Below are 20,532 nucleotides of genomic sequence, written 5' to 3' on the forward strand. Positions count from 1 at the left end.
GGAAGTGACATTCTGTCACTTCCACCATATTTTATTCTTTAGAAGTGAGTCAGTAAGTCTAGCCCTTTCTCAGGAAAGAGGACACAGAGGTGTGAATATCATGCAGAAGTTGGGGATCTATGGGGCCATCTTAGAAGCTGCCTACCCTAAAGTGTGCATTTGTGTGTATGTGGGTGTGTACATGTGTTTTCAGGGACACTGGGTAGTCAGTGGTTGCACATGGTATGGGGCCAAAAGAGTATGAGTTCTTAAGGATTTTCCTGTTAAGAGTATTGGAGGGTTAAAAGGGTAGTTGTTATCCCTACAGGAAACGTATGACATCCACAAATTGAGAATTTGAGCCAGCTTAATAAAGGGACTATTTAAAAAGGTGTGGTAAGTTAAGTATTGAGAAATTACAAGGAATAGTATGTTATTCCAGGGTTTGTGACAGCTTGGTGTGTCACTCCCCCGAGGCCTGAAGCAGCATGAGGAGGGAGCAGATATCAGAACCAGGAGAGGATATTTGTATGAGAAGACCCCTGGACAGGGGCTATGACTTTTCCCCATAGGAAGCAGTCAGCCTATGTCATCTCTGCAGGGAAGGTGCCAGGGGAATAAGTACATTGAATCACTCTCCTCCAGCCTCCTGCTGGCACTACCCATTGGCAGAACTCAACCAGAAGCCAGAAGGCAAGGAAGTTCACTGATGTTGTCAATATAGTCCAGTCTCCAGTTGCACACAGTAATGTGGGAAGAGTGGAGAGCAGACTTGGAGGGACAATCAGAAGATACCCAGTACAGAAAGCAAATGAGTACTTATGAGGAAAATCATATCCATTATAGGCAGAGAGGAAGAAACAGGCTTACATGACTAGGTATTGTTTAGAGCAAGCTAGATGGAAGAGTTTGGTGACAGAGAAGGGTATTTAACATCAGAACAGGCTTTCATATAATTGTGTCTCTTGAAGATACTTAAAAATGGGAAACACACATCCATCTCTATGAAATGATTTGGGCAAAATTGTACTGATGAAAGAAGTGTGGGTAGCTAAGATGACTTTGAAGGGTCCTTGTAACTTGAGGATATGGCATTCCAGGAGGAGTGATGGAAATCAGGGAACTGGATCTCATGCAAAATATTCACAACTCTTTGAAATGGAAATTAGGCTATTCCAATTTAGGAATCAAATTAAAGCAAATATTCAGGGTGTTAGCCGGCTGTGCTCCTGCCTGTTTGAAGTGGCAGCTAAAGGAGGGAGGCGTGCTTTTTCCTGGATGAAGCAGGATCTCACTCAGCCTGTTTTCATTTTTTTTTTTTTTTTTCATCTTTAGTTAGCACCTGTTGGCTTGGAGTGGTGTCAGCCAAGAAATCAGACGGTAGATGTGCCAAGTGTCTGACCTCGCCGTGTCTGCCGCCCCTCCCCCCAAACCCCATGACACCTCTCCTGATACAGATGGACAGGGGCTGGTTTAAAATGGCAGTTTCAAGTTCATGTAGGAAGAGAAAGTTAATTCAAAGACAGCCAGGCAAGCTACCTTCTTCTGTAGGGATAACTATTATCCCCTTTCACCATGGCCCACCTGGGAGCCCACTTTGCCTTCAGATTCCGCAGGCAGAAGACCAATGATGAACTCTGTCGACATAGCATGTCCTTTATTCTTCACAAAGCCATTTGCAATGACTTCTTTCAGGGCTATCTCTACCTGCTGGAAAATATTCCCCTGGGTAAGTGAGTCAGAGCTACTAGATAAGTGACAAGAAATGACTGGAGCAACTGTGTGAGATTGTGGGGCTTTCGCAAAAGGAATTAGAACAAGGACACTTTTCAAATAAAAAGGACACACAACCAATGTCAGTGGGCTTAAATGTTTCAATGGCATTCTTTTATGGAAAGTGCAAAGATCAGGTATTGCCTGGCAGGACAAGCCTCTATTTTGGGACTTCCACGCACCTCAGACATGGGTGACTTGCTTCTCTGGGTGTTGGTTGCCTGAGTATCAGGATTATAGAAATTAATTTCTTGAGCTTGGAAGGACATTTTTAATATTTGCAAAAATTTAGAGGTGGGCAAATTAGGTAACTCAAAGATGAGAATATTAATACAGAAGCATATCAACAAAGAATTTTTTAAAAAGGCTAAACAATAATAGATGAAGGTTGTTGGTGTGAGTGTGTGTGTGTGAGTGTGTGTGTGTGTTTGTATGCATGAGCACACACTCCACATAATCCTTTCTGGCCTTTCTAAATTACAATAATAGTTCAAGGGCTTAAAAGGAGCAGATTTTAGTTTGGTCTTTGAATATTAAGAAAAAAACTGGGCTGTAGTCTGTCTCCATTTTAGTTATTTCCTCTAGTTTTCAGGGAATTGGACAATAGGGCAATAAAAAGCTTATCTGGTTTGTCTACACCACTTTTCTCAGCCTCTGTGAAAATGGTTACTTCAGGGCACTCTTAACAACACTGAAGAGGAAATAACTTGCGATTAAGGAGTAAAGTATCTCCCTTTGATTTATATTTTCCCCCCATGAAAGCAGGAACAGTGTGTATCAGCCCCAGTCTGCTTTGTTAAGGTTGCTGAAAGCCCCATTGTACACTTGATGTGGCCAGGGTTTCCAGACGTGAAAGGAGCTACATAATTCTTTGTATTGTATTCAAAACTATGTTAGTAGCTTACCGAAGTCTCTTTCTATAAGTCCATTTCTGAAGGGAATCTTTAACTCTAGATATACAAATACTTTCATCTTATATTTATATATATATCTTATAAAAATTTCTCATTCATGACTCTATTTGATCCTCACAGCCATGCTATGCGATAGATAGGGTATTATTATTTTTCCACCCACCTTCTCACTCTTACCCCCTATCTTATTTTTTCAAGTGAGGAAAAGAAAATTCAGAGATGATGAGATCTAATCTAGATGGGTCTCATCTAGATACCAAAGCAAGAACCCAAGACCAGGGCTCTTTCTGGTAGATCGCACTACACATGAGTAATTCTTTTAGGACATAGTGTACATCTCATTTGTATTCAAATGGAAAAATCAGAGCAGTCTATTTGGAAGGTGATGATGTTCTGCCCACTCCACATATTGTCAGAGCATTGCTTTTCTGGAGACACTCTTTGGGCCACACCTCAATAACAGTAGCTTGTTGGCTCATGTTGCATTAGTCTGGAGAAAGATATTAATTACAATAACTTATGAGAGGTTCACTAAGGGGCAGATGACTGCCAAATTTTAAAAATAATTATAAGAAAAGAAACTCATCTCTGAAAGTAGCTAAAGATGAATTAAGACCCCAATAAATATTTATTAGACAAATTAAGGGCCCCTTACTAATAATTAATTGCAGGTTACCAATGTCCTGAGTTCAAATTCTGGCACTGCTAGTGGTAGAGAAAATCACCTCTGCAAGTTACTAAAGTCTCTGAGCATCATTTTCCTCAAAACTGTGGGGCTGTTGGAGGATTAAATGCAATTATATATGTGAAACTAGCCAACGCTCAGTAAGCATTAGCTTTTTATCTCCTTCCTTAGAGTCAGATCTCTTTTAAAGTCACCACGTAGCCTTCCTTAGAACAGGCATTACCGAAGATGATAAGCTTAATTTGCTATATGGGAGTTTTCAGGCTGCAGTGGATATTAGTCTTTTCAGTTTGGAAACAAAACTCAGCCCCACTGAGGTGTTTTAGAGTTGGCTTCCCCTCCTCCTGATGATTTCAAGACTTCATAGAAATGAAAATAAAGCCCTTCTTTTAAAAGGTTGGGGAACCCTACTGTAGAGTCTGCACAGAGAGTTTGTTGTTTGGGGTAGTTATGGGAAGAACAGTGGCTAACCGGACTCTTTGATTCCTTCTTTCCTTCCTTCCTCCCTCCAACTGCCTGTGTTAGGCAGCCAGGCTCACACCAGCACACCGTGCAGTGACATTCAGTCATGGGGACATTTGCTGAAATATCCCCGGCTAGCCTCAGTGATTCATGGAGAAGCAAGAGCATGCATATTCAAAATTTCCAGTGGAAAACTTAGCTGTGCCATTGAATACAACAGGTCTTCACACAGAAATGGGAACAAGCTTATTGCTATTCTCAGTGGTTTACATATAGTATCTCAGTTAATCCTCACAACATCTCTATTAGGTGGTGCCGTTATTTTCTCCACCCTATATCTGAGGAACAGAGGAAGTAAGTAACTTGCCAAAGAGCCTGTGGTAGCGAGTGTAGAGCAGGATTAGAATCCAGGCAGTCTAGCTCCATGGTCTGTCTTTTTTAACCACAGAATCATGCTGTCTCCCAATGTAAATGGCAACTTGACTAATGAGAGGAACAATACAAGTTTCACCACATTTTTTTGAATTGACAGGAATACAAAGCATAGTCTATGAGGAGCACTGGCTTTCTACTGAGATAATCAACAAGATGGGCAGCCAGTGAGTAGGTTCATATACTCTAGTTTTACCAGCCCAAATTCAGTTGGAGGCTTGGAGTGAACGAATTTTCCAAAGGTGGCTGTTTGTGAACAAATCAGAAGTGGAATAGGAAAACAATTCATATAAATCTCCAGTTTGTATACCAGTGTATGCAGGGGCCTATATATGGCCCAACTGGAGATGTTCATATAATTACACCTCAGTAATTCTTCTAGCACTATCCACAGCATATTTCTAGTACATAGAAGTCAGCAAATATTTATTAGTTATATATTGAGCAAGAATCTGTTACTCCTGGACATTGTTAAAGACTTAGTTTAACTTCACATTTAGAACAATAGTTCCACGTGGTTTAGCAAAAGGAACAAAGGCTTTGCATTTATTTGTTTGTTTGTTTATTTGTTTATTTTTAACATCTTTATTGGAGTATAATTGCTTTACATTGTTGTGTTAGTTGCTGCTGTATAACAAAGTGAATCAGCTATACGTATACATATACCCCATATCCCCTCCCTCTTGTGTCTCCCTCCCACCCTCCCTATCCCACCCCTCTAGGTGGTCACAGAGCACCGAGCTGATCTCCCTGTGCTATGTGGCTGCTTCCCACTAGCTATCTGTTTTACATTTGGTAGTGTATATATGTCAATGCCACTCTCTCACTTTGTCCCAGCTTACCCTTCCCCCTCCCTGTGTCCTCAAGTTCATTCACTATGTCTGCATCTTTATTCCTGTCCTGCACCCAGGTTCTTCAAAACCACTTTTATTTTTAGATTCCATGTATATGTGTTAGCATACGGTATTTGTTTTTCTCTTTCTGACTTAAGGCTTTGCATTTAAATAGGTTTGGGTTAGGGCCTGGCTGTGACACTTCATTTCTGTGTAATATTGAGTAAGTTACTAAATCTTTCTGATTTTCTCATTACTTACCTATAAAATGATGATTATAATCCCAGTTTTGTAGCGTCGTTGTGAGGATCAGATTGTGAAGAGATGACGTGAGAGTGCCTAGCATAATGCCTGGCACATAGGAGGTACCCACTAATGGTTAGTAACCAACCCCCCTTCACTTACCCCTTTTTAGAAGAATTAGGCTCTGAGGAGGAAATTGAGAACAATGGCCATGCCTTTGCCATCGCAATTAAAAACTAGAATTAATAAAAACATTTCCTATAATACACTTGGAACTTCCAAATGAAACTCAGCATACAACTCTTGGCATTTTTCAAATTGATTTCATCCCTGTGGTAGGCATTGCTGCACAACTTACTGTACAGTGATACATTTTCCAAATGTTTATTGTTACCTTTGCAGTACAAATGCTGTAAGATCATTTTTTCACTTTAAAGAAATGAAGAACCAGATAATTTCCCCTTATTTAGCAGACTTTCAGATACACAGTGTTAGATGGATGAAATATGAGTTTTGGATTTAAATAGACCTAGGTTTAAATCCCAGTTGTGTCACTCACTGGCAGTTTAGTTAACCTCTTGATGCCCTGTTTTCTTCTGTAGATAATCACATTTATCTTACATATTCAGTTAGATATAAATGCTTAGCATATGTAGCACATATATACATATTTGATCAGCGATAGTTAATATTTTTTATTATTTGGGTATGCCTATTTAGGAGAGAAGATATATCCTCCTATAGTTTTTCGTAAACTGCAAAAAGTGTGACTTATTTGTGATTATGCTGGTTTTTCCTTATAGCCATTCACTACTTTGCTGAACCTGTGTATTATTCAAAGAACGAAAAGCTAGACAATATTCCTTTATTCAGTGAACATTTAAAGGAGGCCTGCTATGTGTTAAGCGTAATTGTAAGTCCTAGGGTTACAAGGAAAATAAAATAGAGCTTTATCCTGAGAGTTTAGCGTAGGAGAGAGACCCACACAGATAATTTTTGTGGAATGTGGAAATCGTGGTAGAGACCACTACAGGATGCTGCAGAGGTGCAGAGGAGGCGTGGTGACTGCTGAATCAGCTTCTGACTCTTCTGATGCAAAATCTCACCATGAAAACTCTGTCCCCAGTATCTTTACCTGAATTCTGACCTCTTCAAATTTGACAGTGGGTCAGGTAGAACACTCAAGTTGGAATAGAGAGTTAGGAAGACACTCAGCCAAGTGGGCAGGGGATGTGATGTGTGGTGGGAGCTTGAGTACATTCTTGCTAAAGAGGGGAAAGTGTATTTTCCCTCCTTTCCCACCTCTGCTTACGTTATTTGTGTTGAAGGCTGAAAAGAATTTAGGAAAAACTGAAATAGCTCTCAGTTGGAAAGAAAAAAACCCACTAAAACTTTCAGGGTAGGCAGTGCATTATTTTAGAGGCAAGAATCACCAGACACCTAAAGCATGCAGGGAAATAAAACCTAGAGGGCCTCTCAGGGTAATTCTGAGACTTGTTAATGATGACTTTCTAGCATTCTGGCACACACAGACCCTTGGATTCTACCAGGAACATTGATAAAATCCCACTTCCTACCCTTTCCTGTTGGTGAAAACACAGATATGACTTTAGTTTTTTTTTAGATTCCATATGTAAGTAAGATCATACATTATTTATCTTTCTCTGATTTATTTCACCTAGTATAATGCCCACAAAGTCCATCCATGTTGTCACAAATGGCAGGATTTTCTTCCTTTTATGACTGAGTAATATTCCATTGTGCCTAGGTACATTTTCCTTCCTTCCTCCCTTCCTTCTTTCCTCCCTTCCTTCTTTCCTTCCTCCCTCCCTCCCTCCCTTCCTTCCTTCCTTCCTTAAATTTTTACCATTACTTCTTTAATGGCTAAAATGAGACATCATCACCTACAAATCTCTTTTATGGAAGATCTTACACTTCATAAGGGCATCTTCTAGTTGGACTTTCTTTTCTCTTATAGACTAACTTGATTCAATATTCTATCTCCGATCATTTCAAACTTACCATTTAAATCTAGCCTACATATCCTCTGAAGACTCCCAGGTCAATTTTCAGTTGACAAACAGGTCTAATGTTTGGAATAAAGTCTAAAATAGTTATATCTAACTATTAAAAAAAAAGAAAAAGAAAAAAAAGGTACTCAGCAAACATAGACACTTATCTCTCAACAAAATTTTTCTTAGAGAGTTCACAAGATCTTTGTTCTTCTTCAGGGCAAATTCACATGTACTTTATTTTTCTTTTTGTAACAAGTAAGCCATTGGAAGGTCCTTGGGAGTTCAGCTCTTAACGTAGGTCAAGAAATAAGTACCATATTATATCAAGAACTAATAGAGTGTCTAGCCTCCGTCTTAGACTACCCCAAGTTTCATAAAAACGTTGCAATCATGCAAGAATAAGCCACTAGATGTATTTCTATAATAAAAAGGCACAGGCTGATGACTGATAACATTATCTGAATCAACTGGCACCATTGCAGGAGCTATCAAGAAGGGAGAACCTGGGGCTGGCCATTACACCTCATATATCTTTTTAGTGAAATGTTCCTGTCAATTAGGTGACAAGCCCATAACCATAAAAACGTACCTATTGAGTCTGACCCCTGCTGAGCTTGACATTCACTTGTAGTCTAAATGTTGCTGGCATAATGGACCATTCCCATTTCCAGATTAAGGGTTTTAATAAACTCCACCAACTTGTTGACTTAACCAGGTGATGATGAGTGTGGCTGTTTTTCTGCTTTGGTTGGATCAACGAGACAGTACTGGGCTGTGGCTTGCCTGTGATCCCAAGAAGCATTCAACTCTGGAAAGACTTTGTAAGCTGTGATTTCCTAGCCTGGTTTTCTGAGACATAACAGAAGAATTTGGAACAGTCATGTTTTTGGCATGGCAATGATTAATTTTTGTCATCCCTGTTGAAATTATCAGCATTTCTTGAGCTACCTGTTTACACAACACTTTACCAAGTACTAGGGAAGGGGGACTGGTGTAGGTCAGTGGTTTCCAATGTTTCTGAACATGAGGATGCTCCTTTTAATGTTTTATTTTCTCAATCAGTAACTAACTTGAGTATAAAATGTCAAAAAATCTATATATTATTAATAGTTTTAAAAGATTTGTATTTTTAAAATGACAATCTATTATTGTTGTTTAATATATATGGGAGATATAGTATATAACATTGTTAGTCTCTAGAAAATAAAGTACATGGGAACTGATTCCTGTACCCCTTTTAGCAAATTCATGATCATTCAAGGGTCCAAATGTTGGCCACATCCAGTATTTTCAAATTGGGAAATACTGATTTAACTCCACAGATGAAGCATACTAAAATGGATAGTAGTAGTGTTTACTGGATTTTTAACTTTTAGAATCAAAATTTGGGATTATGTAACCATTGTTCAATTCAAAGCCAAGTAGTGCATTAGTCCAATGTCACAATTGGTTTACCCGAAGAAAAATGTTCCTAGTTAAGGTTAAATAGATTGTCTTTTCTTATACTCCTTCTACATAAAATTATGTCATATTTTGGTTTGCTTCATATCCTGATTGTAACATTATTATACTGTTGTATATTTTACTTAGAACTTTCAACTGTCTTTTATTTTTGTTGATTGAGGTTAAAAATATGTCTTCCTAAGAATATCACTAATGTCTCCCTACTTCTTACCTACTATCTATTACCCAGAATCCAGTTCATTCTACTTCCTGAAGATATTTTTTTAAAGCCTATGTTTTCTGTTGTAATATAAACTGATTTCTTTCTAGATCTGATAATATCTGTCATTTTGGAATTTCTTTTCATTGGATTCCTGGGTTAATTTCATTGTCTTTCATTGTATATCTTCTCTTGATTTTAACCCTCATTGAGCTGGAATATAGCTTCAAAAAACATCTGAAGAATGAATCCATGGGAGGTAAATATTCTTTCACCATTTGAATGGTAACAAATTTTAGCCTCAAAATAATTTTCCCTCAGAATATTGATGACACTGCTCCACTGTTTTCCAGGGTTTCTGATGAGATCTGTGTTATACGCCTGATTCTAGTTCTTTGAACATAGAGTTGCCAGATAAAATATAAAAGGCCGACTAAATTTAAATTTAAGATAATCAACAAACAATTTTTTATTATAAGTATGTCCCATGCAATGTGTGATATTTCAAGTGTATTTATACTAATAGATTATCCATTGATTATCTAAAATTCAAAACTAATTGTGTGTCCTGTATTTTTATTTGTTAAATCTGGCAACCCTACTTGAAGGTCAACAAACTCTTTCCCTCTAAATAACTTAATGATCTTCTCATTACTCTTTGTGATTTGAAATTTCCTAAGGATATGTATAAATGTGACTTTTATTTAATTATTAGTATTTTTAAATCCATACTGCTCAGTACTTTTGGACCTTATAGTCTCTTTCAGCTCTGGGAAATTTTTTCTATTATTTCTGTAATAATTTTCTTCCCTCCATTTTCTGTTTTTGAGAATCCTAATTAGCTTGATGTTGGGTCTTCTGAATTGTCTTTTTTTTAAAAATATTTTTCAAATTTTCTTTTTGATTATAGCTCATTCTTTTCATTGAATTCTGAGCACTGATGGAATGTATTTAGCACTTTCAACTCATACAACTTTTATTTATTTATTTATATTTTTTTGGCTGCGCTGGGTTTTCATTGCTGCATGCGGGCTTTCTCTAGTTGCGGTGAGCGGGGCCTACTCTTTGTTGTGGTGCGCGGGCTTCTCATTGTGGTGGCTTCTCTTATTGCAGAGTACAGGCTCTAGGAGCGCAGGCTTCAGTAGCTGTGGTGTGCGGGCTCAGTAGTTGTGGCTCACGGGCTCTAGAGTGCAGGCTCAGTAGTTGTGGCACACAGGCTTAGTTGCTCCACGGCATGTGGGATCTTCCTGGACCAGGCTCGAACCCGTGTCCCCTGCATTGGCAGGCGGATTCTTAACCACTGCGCCGCCAGGGAAGTACATGAATTAAGTCTTTATAGCTCTAATCTTTTTACTTCTGTTTTCCATATCTATCTTTTCCTTTATGTCCTGATAATTTACTCAATGTTATATTCCAAAGTGTTTGGTAATCAAAATTTTAATTTCTAAGAATTCTTTATTATTCTTTAAATTATCATTTTCTTGACATCTTCGATTTATGGATGCACCTGTTCTCATACCTCTTCAAGGATGTAAGTTTTTGTGTAGTTTTGGTTTAAATTCTCATTCATTTTCTGGATTATTTCTATTTCCTTTGGGGTCAGTTTTGATTGTCTATCTGTATCTTTGTTTTTCAGACTGCCATTTTGCCCCGATGTGTTTGGAAATCATTGTTTATCCATAGTTAGAAATGAAGGAGAGGGTCAATGATTTTAGGTAATAGAGAAGGTTTCCCCTGTTATATACTTCTCCACTGAATAGAAAAGATGACAAGAAGCTCTACATTTGCCGGTAGATCTTGCCAGACTCTGAGTATGAGCAAATGAGGTACTTGGAATCCTCTATATGCCAGAATGAGTAGTGTTCTAGGATTCCAACGCTAACTGGTCTAGTTCTCCTAAGGCACTTAATTAATTTTTTTCCCTTTTTTTTAGAGAAGAGACATATTTACCCTCCCTAGGATTATAGCTGTGCTGCTTGTCACTTTTGTGGGGAGTGCATTGGTCACCTCACCAGTTGGCCTGTAGGCAGATTTTTTTTTTTTTTATTAACTCTTACTTCCTTTTGCAACTATCCTGAGCTGTAAATTCTTTAGCTCTGTTCCATCTGCTTTATCTGTTTTTTGTCTTCCAGAAATTTGTTGAAATCATGAATCCATTAGTGGCCCCTTCTCATTTTCTTCACTGTTAAAGGTTGAGTTTATTAAAACGATTCTTGGGGAGTACTGGGGAGCAGGGAGGACAAATGCATGTATTCAGCCTACAATCTTGAACCATAAGTTTCTCCCTTTTATCTCACTTTCTATCATTTCCTTCTGAATATACTCTAATGAAAATATTTTATATCTGCAAGTGTGCCTTTTGGTTTAAAAAACACACTAAATGCATACTCATTTACCCCTCAGAAGTAGAACACATGTTTTTCTAAAAATAAATGTCTTAAAATACCTGAAATAATGAAATGACATAGTATATGTGAATATGCCTAGTACACTACCTGGTACAGAATAGTTGCTCAATAAATATTATATTTCTTTTTATTATTTTATTTTCAGAAGATAGAGCTCAAGCACATTTTCTGTAACGTTGGTACAAAGAGATATTTGGGTATGAGTTGCATTAAAAAAAAGAGATGAAAAAATAGCTATGCCTAATCTACCTCGTGATTAGAAGTAAAGATTAGTGATTAAATTCTCATAAAATATTTGGAAGTCAAAGGTAAAACTTACTTTGAAACTTGCGACATTATTTATTCTACTGTAGCAAACACTGTTCAGCTTTTTTTAATACAGTGACAAGCTATTTTAAAAATTAAACTCTAGTGTTATTAAATCATGAAAATGTCACATGATTGTGATTTATGCATGAGATACCTGAAGATCATAGGAGTTAAGAACTTTACCCAAGGTTACATAGCAAGTAAGTCTCTGAGCCAGAACTCAAACCCAGATCTTCTGACATCAAACTAATACCCTTTCTTCCACCGCACAAATTTGCAGGCTTCTAAGAGGAAATTCAATGCATGATAAGAATAAACTTGTTCTGCCATTTAAATACTGATAAATATTAATAATATTTTATTTGCAGTGAAATTGTATGCTTTAACAAGTCAAGTCATCAATGGTGAGATACAGAGGGTATGATGGGAAATTTCATTGAACTGTCCAACCCAGATATCCAGGCCTCTCGGGAATTTCTTAGGAAATTTGTTGGGGTGAGTTATCCAACTGCAGTTTGATGAGGAGGCAAAGTCCTTGCAAACATTGAGCTCACATGCTTCTGTGTTGTTGCTTAAGTCGTATTAAAGCCATATGGCTCAGCCAAGAGTTTAGTGTGAAAGCCTGTTTTAAGATGTTCAGAAAGGATAGGTCACATTAAATGACTGGTTTGTCCCACTTGGCATTTCACCCTCCTAGCACCAGCTAATTTCTTATGCTACAGGGGAAGGTGAACTGGCAGTGTTAATATTACAATTAGCAGATTAAGAAGACTTCTCTTTCAGAGTCTCATAGATAAACAGTTGATACCCAGATGATTGATCAGAGATCATGCCATTTTGGATTTTGGGGTGATTTTTTGAGTCCCTGTAATAAAAATTCAATGTTGTAAGGAAATGCAAGCTTATGTTCAGTCTAAAAGTGTTAAGTATAGTAGAATCTCTTTATATTATTCTATACATAGTTGAGACATTGCCTTGAAAGAATGTGATCCCTTTGTAGACTTGGTGTTGGGTGAAACTCCACTTCCTTACTTCCATGCCATATGAAGATGGATCATATACTGTAGGGGCCAAAATCTTGGGCTCTAGAGTCATTACAGTTCTTCTTACTGTATAAGCAACCTTGGGCTTATTCCTTAAATGCTCTTAAACCTCAATTTTTCACCTGTGACTAGGGCATAACCACAGAACTCACCTCATAGGATAATGTGAAGCTCAAATGAGATAATATAAGTCAAGTGCTTACTTTAGTGCACATAATTATTGCCCAATAAATCTAATTTATTGCTACTACTACTAATAACAAACTTTCATAAAATGCATTCATTATATTTTAAGGAGCTTCATTCAGTTGTTAGAATAGACTTAACCCACACAATAAAGCTGTTGTTGGTTCTACTGAGAACAAAGTCCTACCCAGCAAATAGGTTTTGTTCCAAATCACTATGAAGTCATTCATTTGAAATTTGGAGTCCATTTTATTCTAATGAAGGAAACATTAAGAATATTATGAATATTTGGGGTTATGTTGTCAACCTATTTAGAAACATAACATTAATAATATCCCTAGTGCTGAGGTGAGGTTCACTTCACATCCAAATTCCCTGGAGCACCCTTTGCCTGAGTATAGAAAAAAGGATCAGGATGGAGCACCCATTGGGCCAACGTGGACATCAGCTGTGGCCATAAAGGACTATGGAGCTAGGGATGTTGGCTGGGGCTATTTCTAGGCCAGGTTAACCTGGAATATTTTTAAATGAGTGTTGCTGACTGATTTCACTGAGCACTTTTTCTGAGATAGTCAGTTTAGAAGCACTGTCTTATTTACTCTTCATAATAATTCTGTGAGGTAAGTACTATTATCACTTCTTGTTTTCACAGTTGTGGAAACTGAGGCTTGGAGAGGTTAAGAAAGTTTTCAAGGTTACACAGTTGGTAAGAGACAGAGCTGGGACTTATGCCTGGCAAGGTCTGTCTGACACCAAACTCCCTGCTCTTATCCACAACATATTTTTTCCATTTGTCTCATGAAGCAGAAAAATCCCTGCTTTGTGTGTGTGTGTGTGTGTGTGTGTACCACAGACCTCAACTCTCCTCCAGTCTGGCCAAGAGCAATCCCTCCTGCTCGCCTCATGGTGAGGCTGACTTTGATCCCAAAGCATTTCAGAAGCTTAGTTAGTAATCCAGCTGTCTTGTCACTCCATGTGGAATGCCAAGCTGACCACAGGGATGCTGGTCAGACAGAGCCCATACACACGCCCATGGACCCGGGAAAGGAAACAGCCTTGTGCTTGCATATTTATGTTGGAAAAGAGCAGCCTGCTCTTTTCAAACAAATATAAGGAGTCCTTCTTAGTAGACTAGGCTCATTGTGAAGCTGTGACCTCTAACTAAGTACAAACACAGTCTTTTTAAAGAAATGATATTTTGGTACTTTGACCTTAATAATATGCTAAATTAGTATCCAGGTCAAGATACAAGGAGTTAGGGAATATGAGTACCTGACATGATTTATCCTTGTGTCAACTGGGAAAAGACAGATTGTTTAATTTAAAGTTTTTCTTTCCTTTCAACACTTAGTGACATGGGACAGTGGGAAAAGGTGTTTAAACTTGTTGCAAATGTGCTTACTTTAGCAAATAAACAAATGATACCAAGATGATGTCAACGGCATAGCTGATAACATTCCTTACTTCTAGCTTTCTATTGGGGAAAGCAGAAATTTATAAAAAGTCATCGGTATTTGATGATATTTATCTCTTGACATTTCTCAGAGATTGGATGACTAAAAAATTTGGGGCTAACTTGTATTTCATGGTTTTTATAAAGTGGCATTTAGCACTTTCATTTTAGTTTTAAACTCCAATGGAGAGAAGGTAAAATAATATTCTTCAAAACAAAATACATAGGCAGAATCAAAATGAAAATGAAATTTCTAAGAATATTTTACTCTCTTATATGAATCCATAAATATGAAGATAGGATAATAAATGAACATAACAAAACGTCTTGTTTTGAATTCATGGAAGATTATCAAATTTCAATCCAACCACAGTAGTGGGCAGCCATGGTATCCAAGAGGCTAGAGTTGTCGTTCCCAAGATCAGCCTTTAAATGTCCCTTCTCAGAGGTGCTGCATGTGAATGAGAGACAGAGGAATAAACGTGGTGGCAGGATATGAGAGGTAGTGCCAACCATGTGGAGTGATATGCAATAAAGAGAGGTAGGCAGTAGTGGCGAAGGGCTAAGGTGCTCAGGATTTGAGTGAAAGGCATCTTTTGTATTTGTAAATAACTTGTTTCAAGGGTAACTGTGGTCAGATATCACACGTCTAAGTTGGTGAAAAATACACATCAGAGGATGCGCATTTTCAAGAAAGTTCTATTGCAAATATTTCACCTCTTTGGGCCTCAGTTTCTTTGTCTGAAAAAGTAGGGAGATTAGACATGAATGGTTTTAAAACTCTAGGGTTTTGCTAAGATCCTTCAAGGGCTTATTGGGAGAATGATAGAAAGGTTGAGTGGGTGAGGCCCTGCCTCACTTTAACCAGGACAGCTTCATAGTTATTTGTTCATTGAGAAAAAGGAGTTAAGCTGTTATAACCTTCTTGAAATCCTCTGGCATAGATCTCTGTTGTCTCTGTTTTATTGTCCCATGGTTCAGTTTTTAAAACCACTTGCTATAATAATGTGAGCAACATGATCAGTAGAGGCTTTAGGGCCAAATAATGATAAGGAAAAATTATAATGAGAATCTCTAGTTGAGCACACAGATTTCTACTAAAGTCATTTTCAGTAGCTTAAAATAATTTCCCTATATTTCCCTCCATCTTGTTTATGTTATAAATTTATTTAAAAGATGCTACTTTTATGGCCTTCATAACATAAAACTTTAGCCTAGGCCTTTTAATGAATTAGCTTAGTTTAAATTATAATATCTGAATGAGGGATGTAGCATATTGTAACTAGGAATGGCAAACAAATGGCACATGTACTAACACTTCCCCTTCCCATAGTCAAGGCAGACATAACTAATCAATCATAGACCTCTTCCTGATAAGTCTGAATGAAGCCTTAGAATTCTCTTCAACATAACATTAGACAGCTACTACCAAGGGAATCAGAGTTGTGGCACTCGAGGTGACAGCCCTAAGGTAGAACTGGCTTTGGATTCACACAGTTCACTGTTCAATTTCTAGTTCTGCCATTAGCTGGGTGATATTAAGAAAGTCTAAGGGTCCTCATCTCCAAACTGGAGAATAATCATTATCTTGTGGGACTTTTTGATTACTATAGTTATTATGGATGCAAAGAGCTTGCTACACACAAGCAGTCAATAAATCGTGATTATTATTATTTCCTCTGAAAAGAAGCTACAATTACTTCACTTTTTGTCCTTCTTTGTTCTTGCTGTAAGGAAGGCCTTTTGAGTGGACTGGAAAGCAGCGTTTCTGATGTTTCCTTCTGCTTAAACTTCACCTTTTGATCCTTAGCCAATTTTTTTTTTTTTTAAACCCTTAGGTCCTGAGAAATCAAGAGTAGACTTTCTCCTTAAGATTTTGATTGACAACTTCAAATATCTTGTTACTGTAATTTCTAGCACAAAACCTATTCAGCAGCCATCCCAACTGTGACCAAATAATTTAGACCAGCTGAATCTTATATATATATATATATATTTACACACACACACACACATATCCATATATATACATATATATGTATATATGCACATACACATATATACACATATACATATCATAGACATATACAGGTCATGTACACATACATATATGTATATATGTATATGTGTATATTACTTTATAGAAGCAAGTTTGAGAACGTTTTTATTGGCTGATTTCCTCCTATCTCCACCCCCTATTCATCTTTCACCCTCAGTTAATTTAATGCAGAGATTTACTTTAAAAAAATTTCAGGGCTTTTGTGCCCAGTAGATCATGTAGCTTCTGGTATAAAAGCAGAAAACAATTTTTAGCATGAAAAGAGACAAGGAGACTTTGCTGCAACCACCTTTTATCCTCATGAATGTGCTGTGTGCCATTGAGGCTGAGTTTGAAGTAAAATCCTGGCCTGAGAATGGAACAGTTTGCATTTCCTCAGCTCAAGTCTTAAAAATTATCTTCCACACAAGAATAGTAGATAATTCAGAGCCCCCAAAATCAGTTCTGAAAAAAATAAAATTTCAATTATCCAGCTCAGTATGAATTGAAATGTTTTCGTTGCATGAATTTGAAAAGTAATTTTAAAACTCTGAAAGACTCTCACTGCTTTGCTCTCTCTTTTTTTAACAAGGCAGTAAGCTATGGTGCAGGTCCATTTAGCTGTGGGTTTGACCCAGATTTACAGTGAACAAAGTTCTATTTTCATAGGGCTTTCAAAGGCCCATTTATCTTAGAGAAAATTACTCAGTTTTCAAACTTAAGACATTATTTTCTAAAATCCTATTTTGAAATTCTTTGAAAGACCTATATTTGAATAAAATAAAGAAGGCAAAAACTAGACATGTTTGGATTTTTTTGGAAAAAAGTCATTGAATATTTTATAACTTGATTGTGGTAGTGTTTACGTGCCTGTATACATTTGTCCAAACTCATTGAATGGTATACTTAAAATAGTACATTTAATTATATGAAATTGACCCAAATAAAGTTTATTTAAAGAGGTAATTGAGTGTCCAAACTCAGGGTGAGTGTCTCTTCCTGAAGTATTCCACAAGGTACCTTTCTGCAGGGGCCTGGGAGAGCTGGGACAGACTGTGCCCTGGATTGCGGCTCTGGGATAGGAAGGGTCAACAAGCATGTCCTGTTGCTGGTTTTCAACACTGTGGAACTGGTGGACATAATGGAATCGTTCCTCCTCGAGGCACAGAACTGCCTGCAGGTCAAAGGGGACAAGGTAGAAAGCTACCACTGCTACAGTCTACAGGAATTCACACCCCCACTGGGGAGATATGATGTCATCTGGATTCAGTGGGTCTCTGGTTAGTCCTGCATGGCATTGCATCTGCCATTCTCCCCTTTCCAGATAGAGAAGACAACACATGGGGCTGATTGGAGGATTTGTGGAGGCGGAACAAGGACACAAAGGGAGATCTGGCTATAGTTGTGCTTAGAACAGTTAGCTAGCCTTAGGTATCATGGGAACTCCCCCAAAGCTCTGGTCCTCCAGATTTCTCCCATAACATCCTCTGAACAAGCTTGACAATTCCCATCCTTAGGGATGGAGTGCCTTTGGACCAACCTAAATCATAGAAGAAACCTAAATATTTGAAAAACTTTAAAAAGTGGGGACAAAAAGAATCTATCCCCGTTTACTGGCAAAACTAGACTTTCTTAGATTTAAATTCCCAGGAAATGAGACAGCAGTGAATTGGATTTTGGTCTGAGTGTGTGTGTGTGTGTGTGTGTGTGTGTGAGACACAGAGGAATGATGACAGAGTTAGGCGGTACAGGGGACATGGAGGGAACCCAAGGGATGAGCAATAGATTATCTTGTGCCTGGGAGGTAGATAGACTAGCTAGGATAATATCTATTTTATAGAGCGTACACTGATTCACCTCAAAGAAGATACCTGTCCTCTTATCTAAATTCTCAAAGCCTCCTGCAGCAAAACAATTCAGGCTATTAAATAACTCATGAATGAGTGAACAAATGAGCTCCTGATTTGTAGCCTTGTGGTCGGTCCGTCTTTCCTACTCACCTCCTTCCCCACCCACCCTTTCATCCTGTTCCCCCTTTTACTTGGCCTCACCTGTAGGGTACCTGACCGTTAAAGTCCTTCTTGCATTTCTTCCCCGGTGCCGAGATGGCCTGAAAGAAAACGGCATCATCATACTGAAGGACAATGTGGCTCGGGAGGGCTGCATCTTCCATCTGTCTGACAGCAGTGTGACTCGGGATATGGACGTCCTCCAGAGCCTCATTAGGAAGAGTGGGCTGGTGGTGCTGGGCCAGGAGAAGCAGGACGGCTCTCCAGAGCAGTGCATCCCAGTGTGGATGTTTGCACTGCATGGCGATGGACACTCCAGACCAGCAGTGGGAGTGAACGGCGGCATTGCACAGTAGTGCTTTGGGAAGAGGTGTTCTCGTCTGAGGTGCCCCTTGTAATTCACGTAGGAGTGAAGGGAAGGGACTGCAGCATGTTTGGAAATGACTGATGTAATATGTACACGTTTCCACTAATTATGTAAGAACATGCACACACTCTGTGGATTTTCCAAAAGAGAAATGAAAAGTGACATCTGGAAAAACTGCTAAACTGTACAAGTGTACACAAAAAACAGAAAAGGGAGCAACGTTCACAAAATCTAACCTGCCTTGGTCTCTGAAGATTTGCATTATAGAGTAGTTTAGGGTGGGTGGGGTAAAGCCTAGACCACCTTTCTCTGCCCTCCTGCTAGATACATTATACTTCCTTCCTCCTTGGGAATACTACTTCTCTAGATAAAAATCTCCCCCTAATTAAGAAGGCACCCGTCAAAATAATCTTATAAAAACAATTCCATTACTTAATTTTGTCTTTAGCTTTAGCAGAAAAAAAGACTATGGTTTCACTTTCTATTTTGGGTCAGTTTCACCACCCAGTGATGTAATATGGATATAATTTGATAACAAAAGTCTGCGTTTCAGTGATGGGGAAGTGTCTCCTTTCAGGAGAAAATGTTTTACCCTTGAAATTTCAGCTGTGAACATATAAGTAAATGTCATTGATAATCTAATTTTAGCCATTGGCTTCCAACACAACTTGCTTCATTGCAGCTGCTCCTGTTTCCTTGATTGATATGACTGTACATTGGAAAGAGAAACGAAATGATAAACCTGAAAATTGAACTAACTGGATTAATTTAAGGCATTGGTTTAATTAAAAATAATCTAAAATCTTTCAAAAACAAAAATGTAATTAATTTTTATTAGCAGAATGTTTAAATATAACAGCTACTCTATTTAAAACACTCTAATATCTTCACGTGAAGGACATATTTGTGTTTTGATATATATCGAGTCTTCTATGAAATGCAATCAATTTAAGTAAAGAAAGTCTATTGTATGGATATGCTATCACCATAAAAATCATGTTTGTAAGTCATATCTCTAACTTAGGAGGAAAACAATTATTATAAAACATTTACTACCTTGATATAACCTTACCTAGGTAGCTTCATTTATGTCCTGGAAAATTATGTCACTTACTCTGCCACTGGCACCTTCCAGCTGCAGTGTGTTATTCACAATGCTCTAGGGTAATGTAACAGAATGTGAGTTAGAACCATTGGTGGAGAAGGCAGAGACCAGAATTAAATAAAATGGGGGATCATTACCAAACAGACTGAGTAGTATGACAAAACAAGGGTACTCATGTTTTCATCCTTTGTGTCTTGGAGCAAATCAACTGAATCTTCCTTTTTGGCCCATCCCAGGAATTTTCTGCTTCTTTTACATGAACACCCTTATTCTCTTACTTCTTGACTTTGTGCTTTGCCAGTACTCACATGCTGATTGACAAAATTGTCCATTTTCTCTGCTCCTCGGCTCCTTAAGGAGGAAATAACAGAATTGTCCTATGAATATGGATATATGATCTTTAACTCAGGTTGAGTCTTTGAGGTTGAGCCACAGTCCTTTTTCTCATCCTAAATCAAATCATTTTCCATTCTCCTTAGAAAATTTCCAGATCTTTATTGTTTCACAAAGTTTCCCCAAACCATATCTATCTGTAATTTAATTGAGAGTGTAGAAACTGGTGAGTAAATGTATCAAGATCCCCTCTCTATAACAAGTTAATAATTACTACAAGGT

The 20,532-nt window shown here is 37.9% G+C and overlaps 1 protein-coding gene across 1 annotated transcript; it reads left to right on the top strand.

Moving 5' to 3' along the window:
* The first annotated feature begins 1,554 nt into the window (after positions 1-1,554).
* METTL11B (methyltransferase like 11B) lies at positions 1,555-18,801 on the top strand. The gene is given in 5 exon segments (XM_036873512.1): positions 1,555-1,708; positions 12,085-12,126; positions 12,129-12,211; positions 17,467-17,716; positions 18,494-18,801. Coding segments are annotated over 5 exon segments (837 nt in total).
* Positions 18,802-20,532: the final 1,731 nt, after the last annotated feature.

Source organism: Balaenoptera musculus, chromosome 1, assembly GCF_009873245.2.
Source record: "Balaenoptera musculus isolate JJ_BM4_2016_0621 chromosome 1, mBalMus1.pri.v3, whole genome shotgun sequence".
NCBI classification, from domain to species: Eukaryota; Metazoa; Chordata; class Mammalia; order Artiodactyla; family Balaenopteridae; genus Balaenoptera; species Balaenoptera musculus.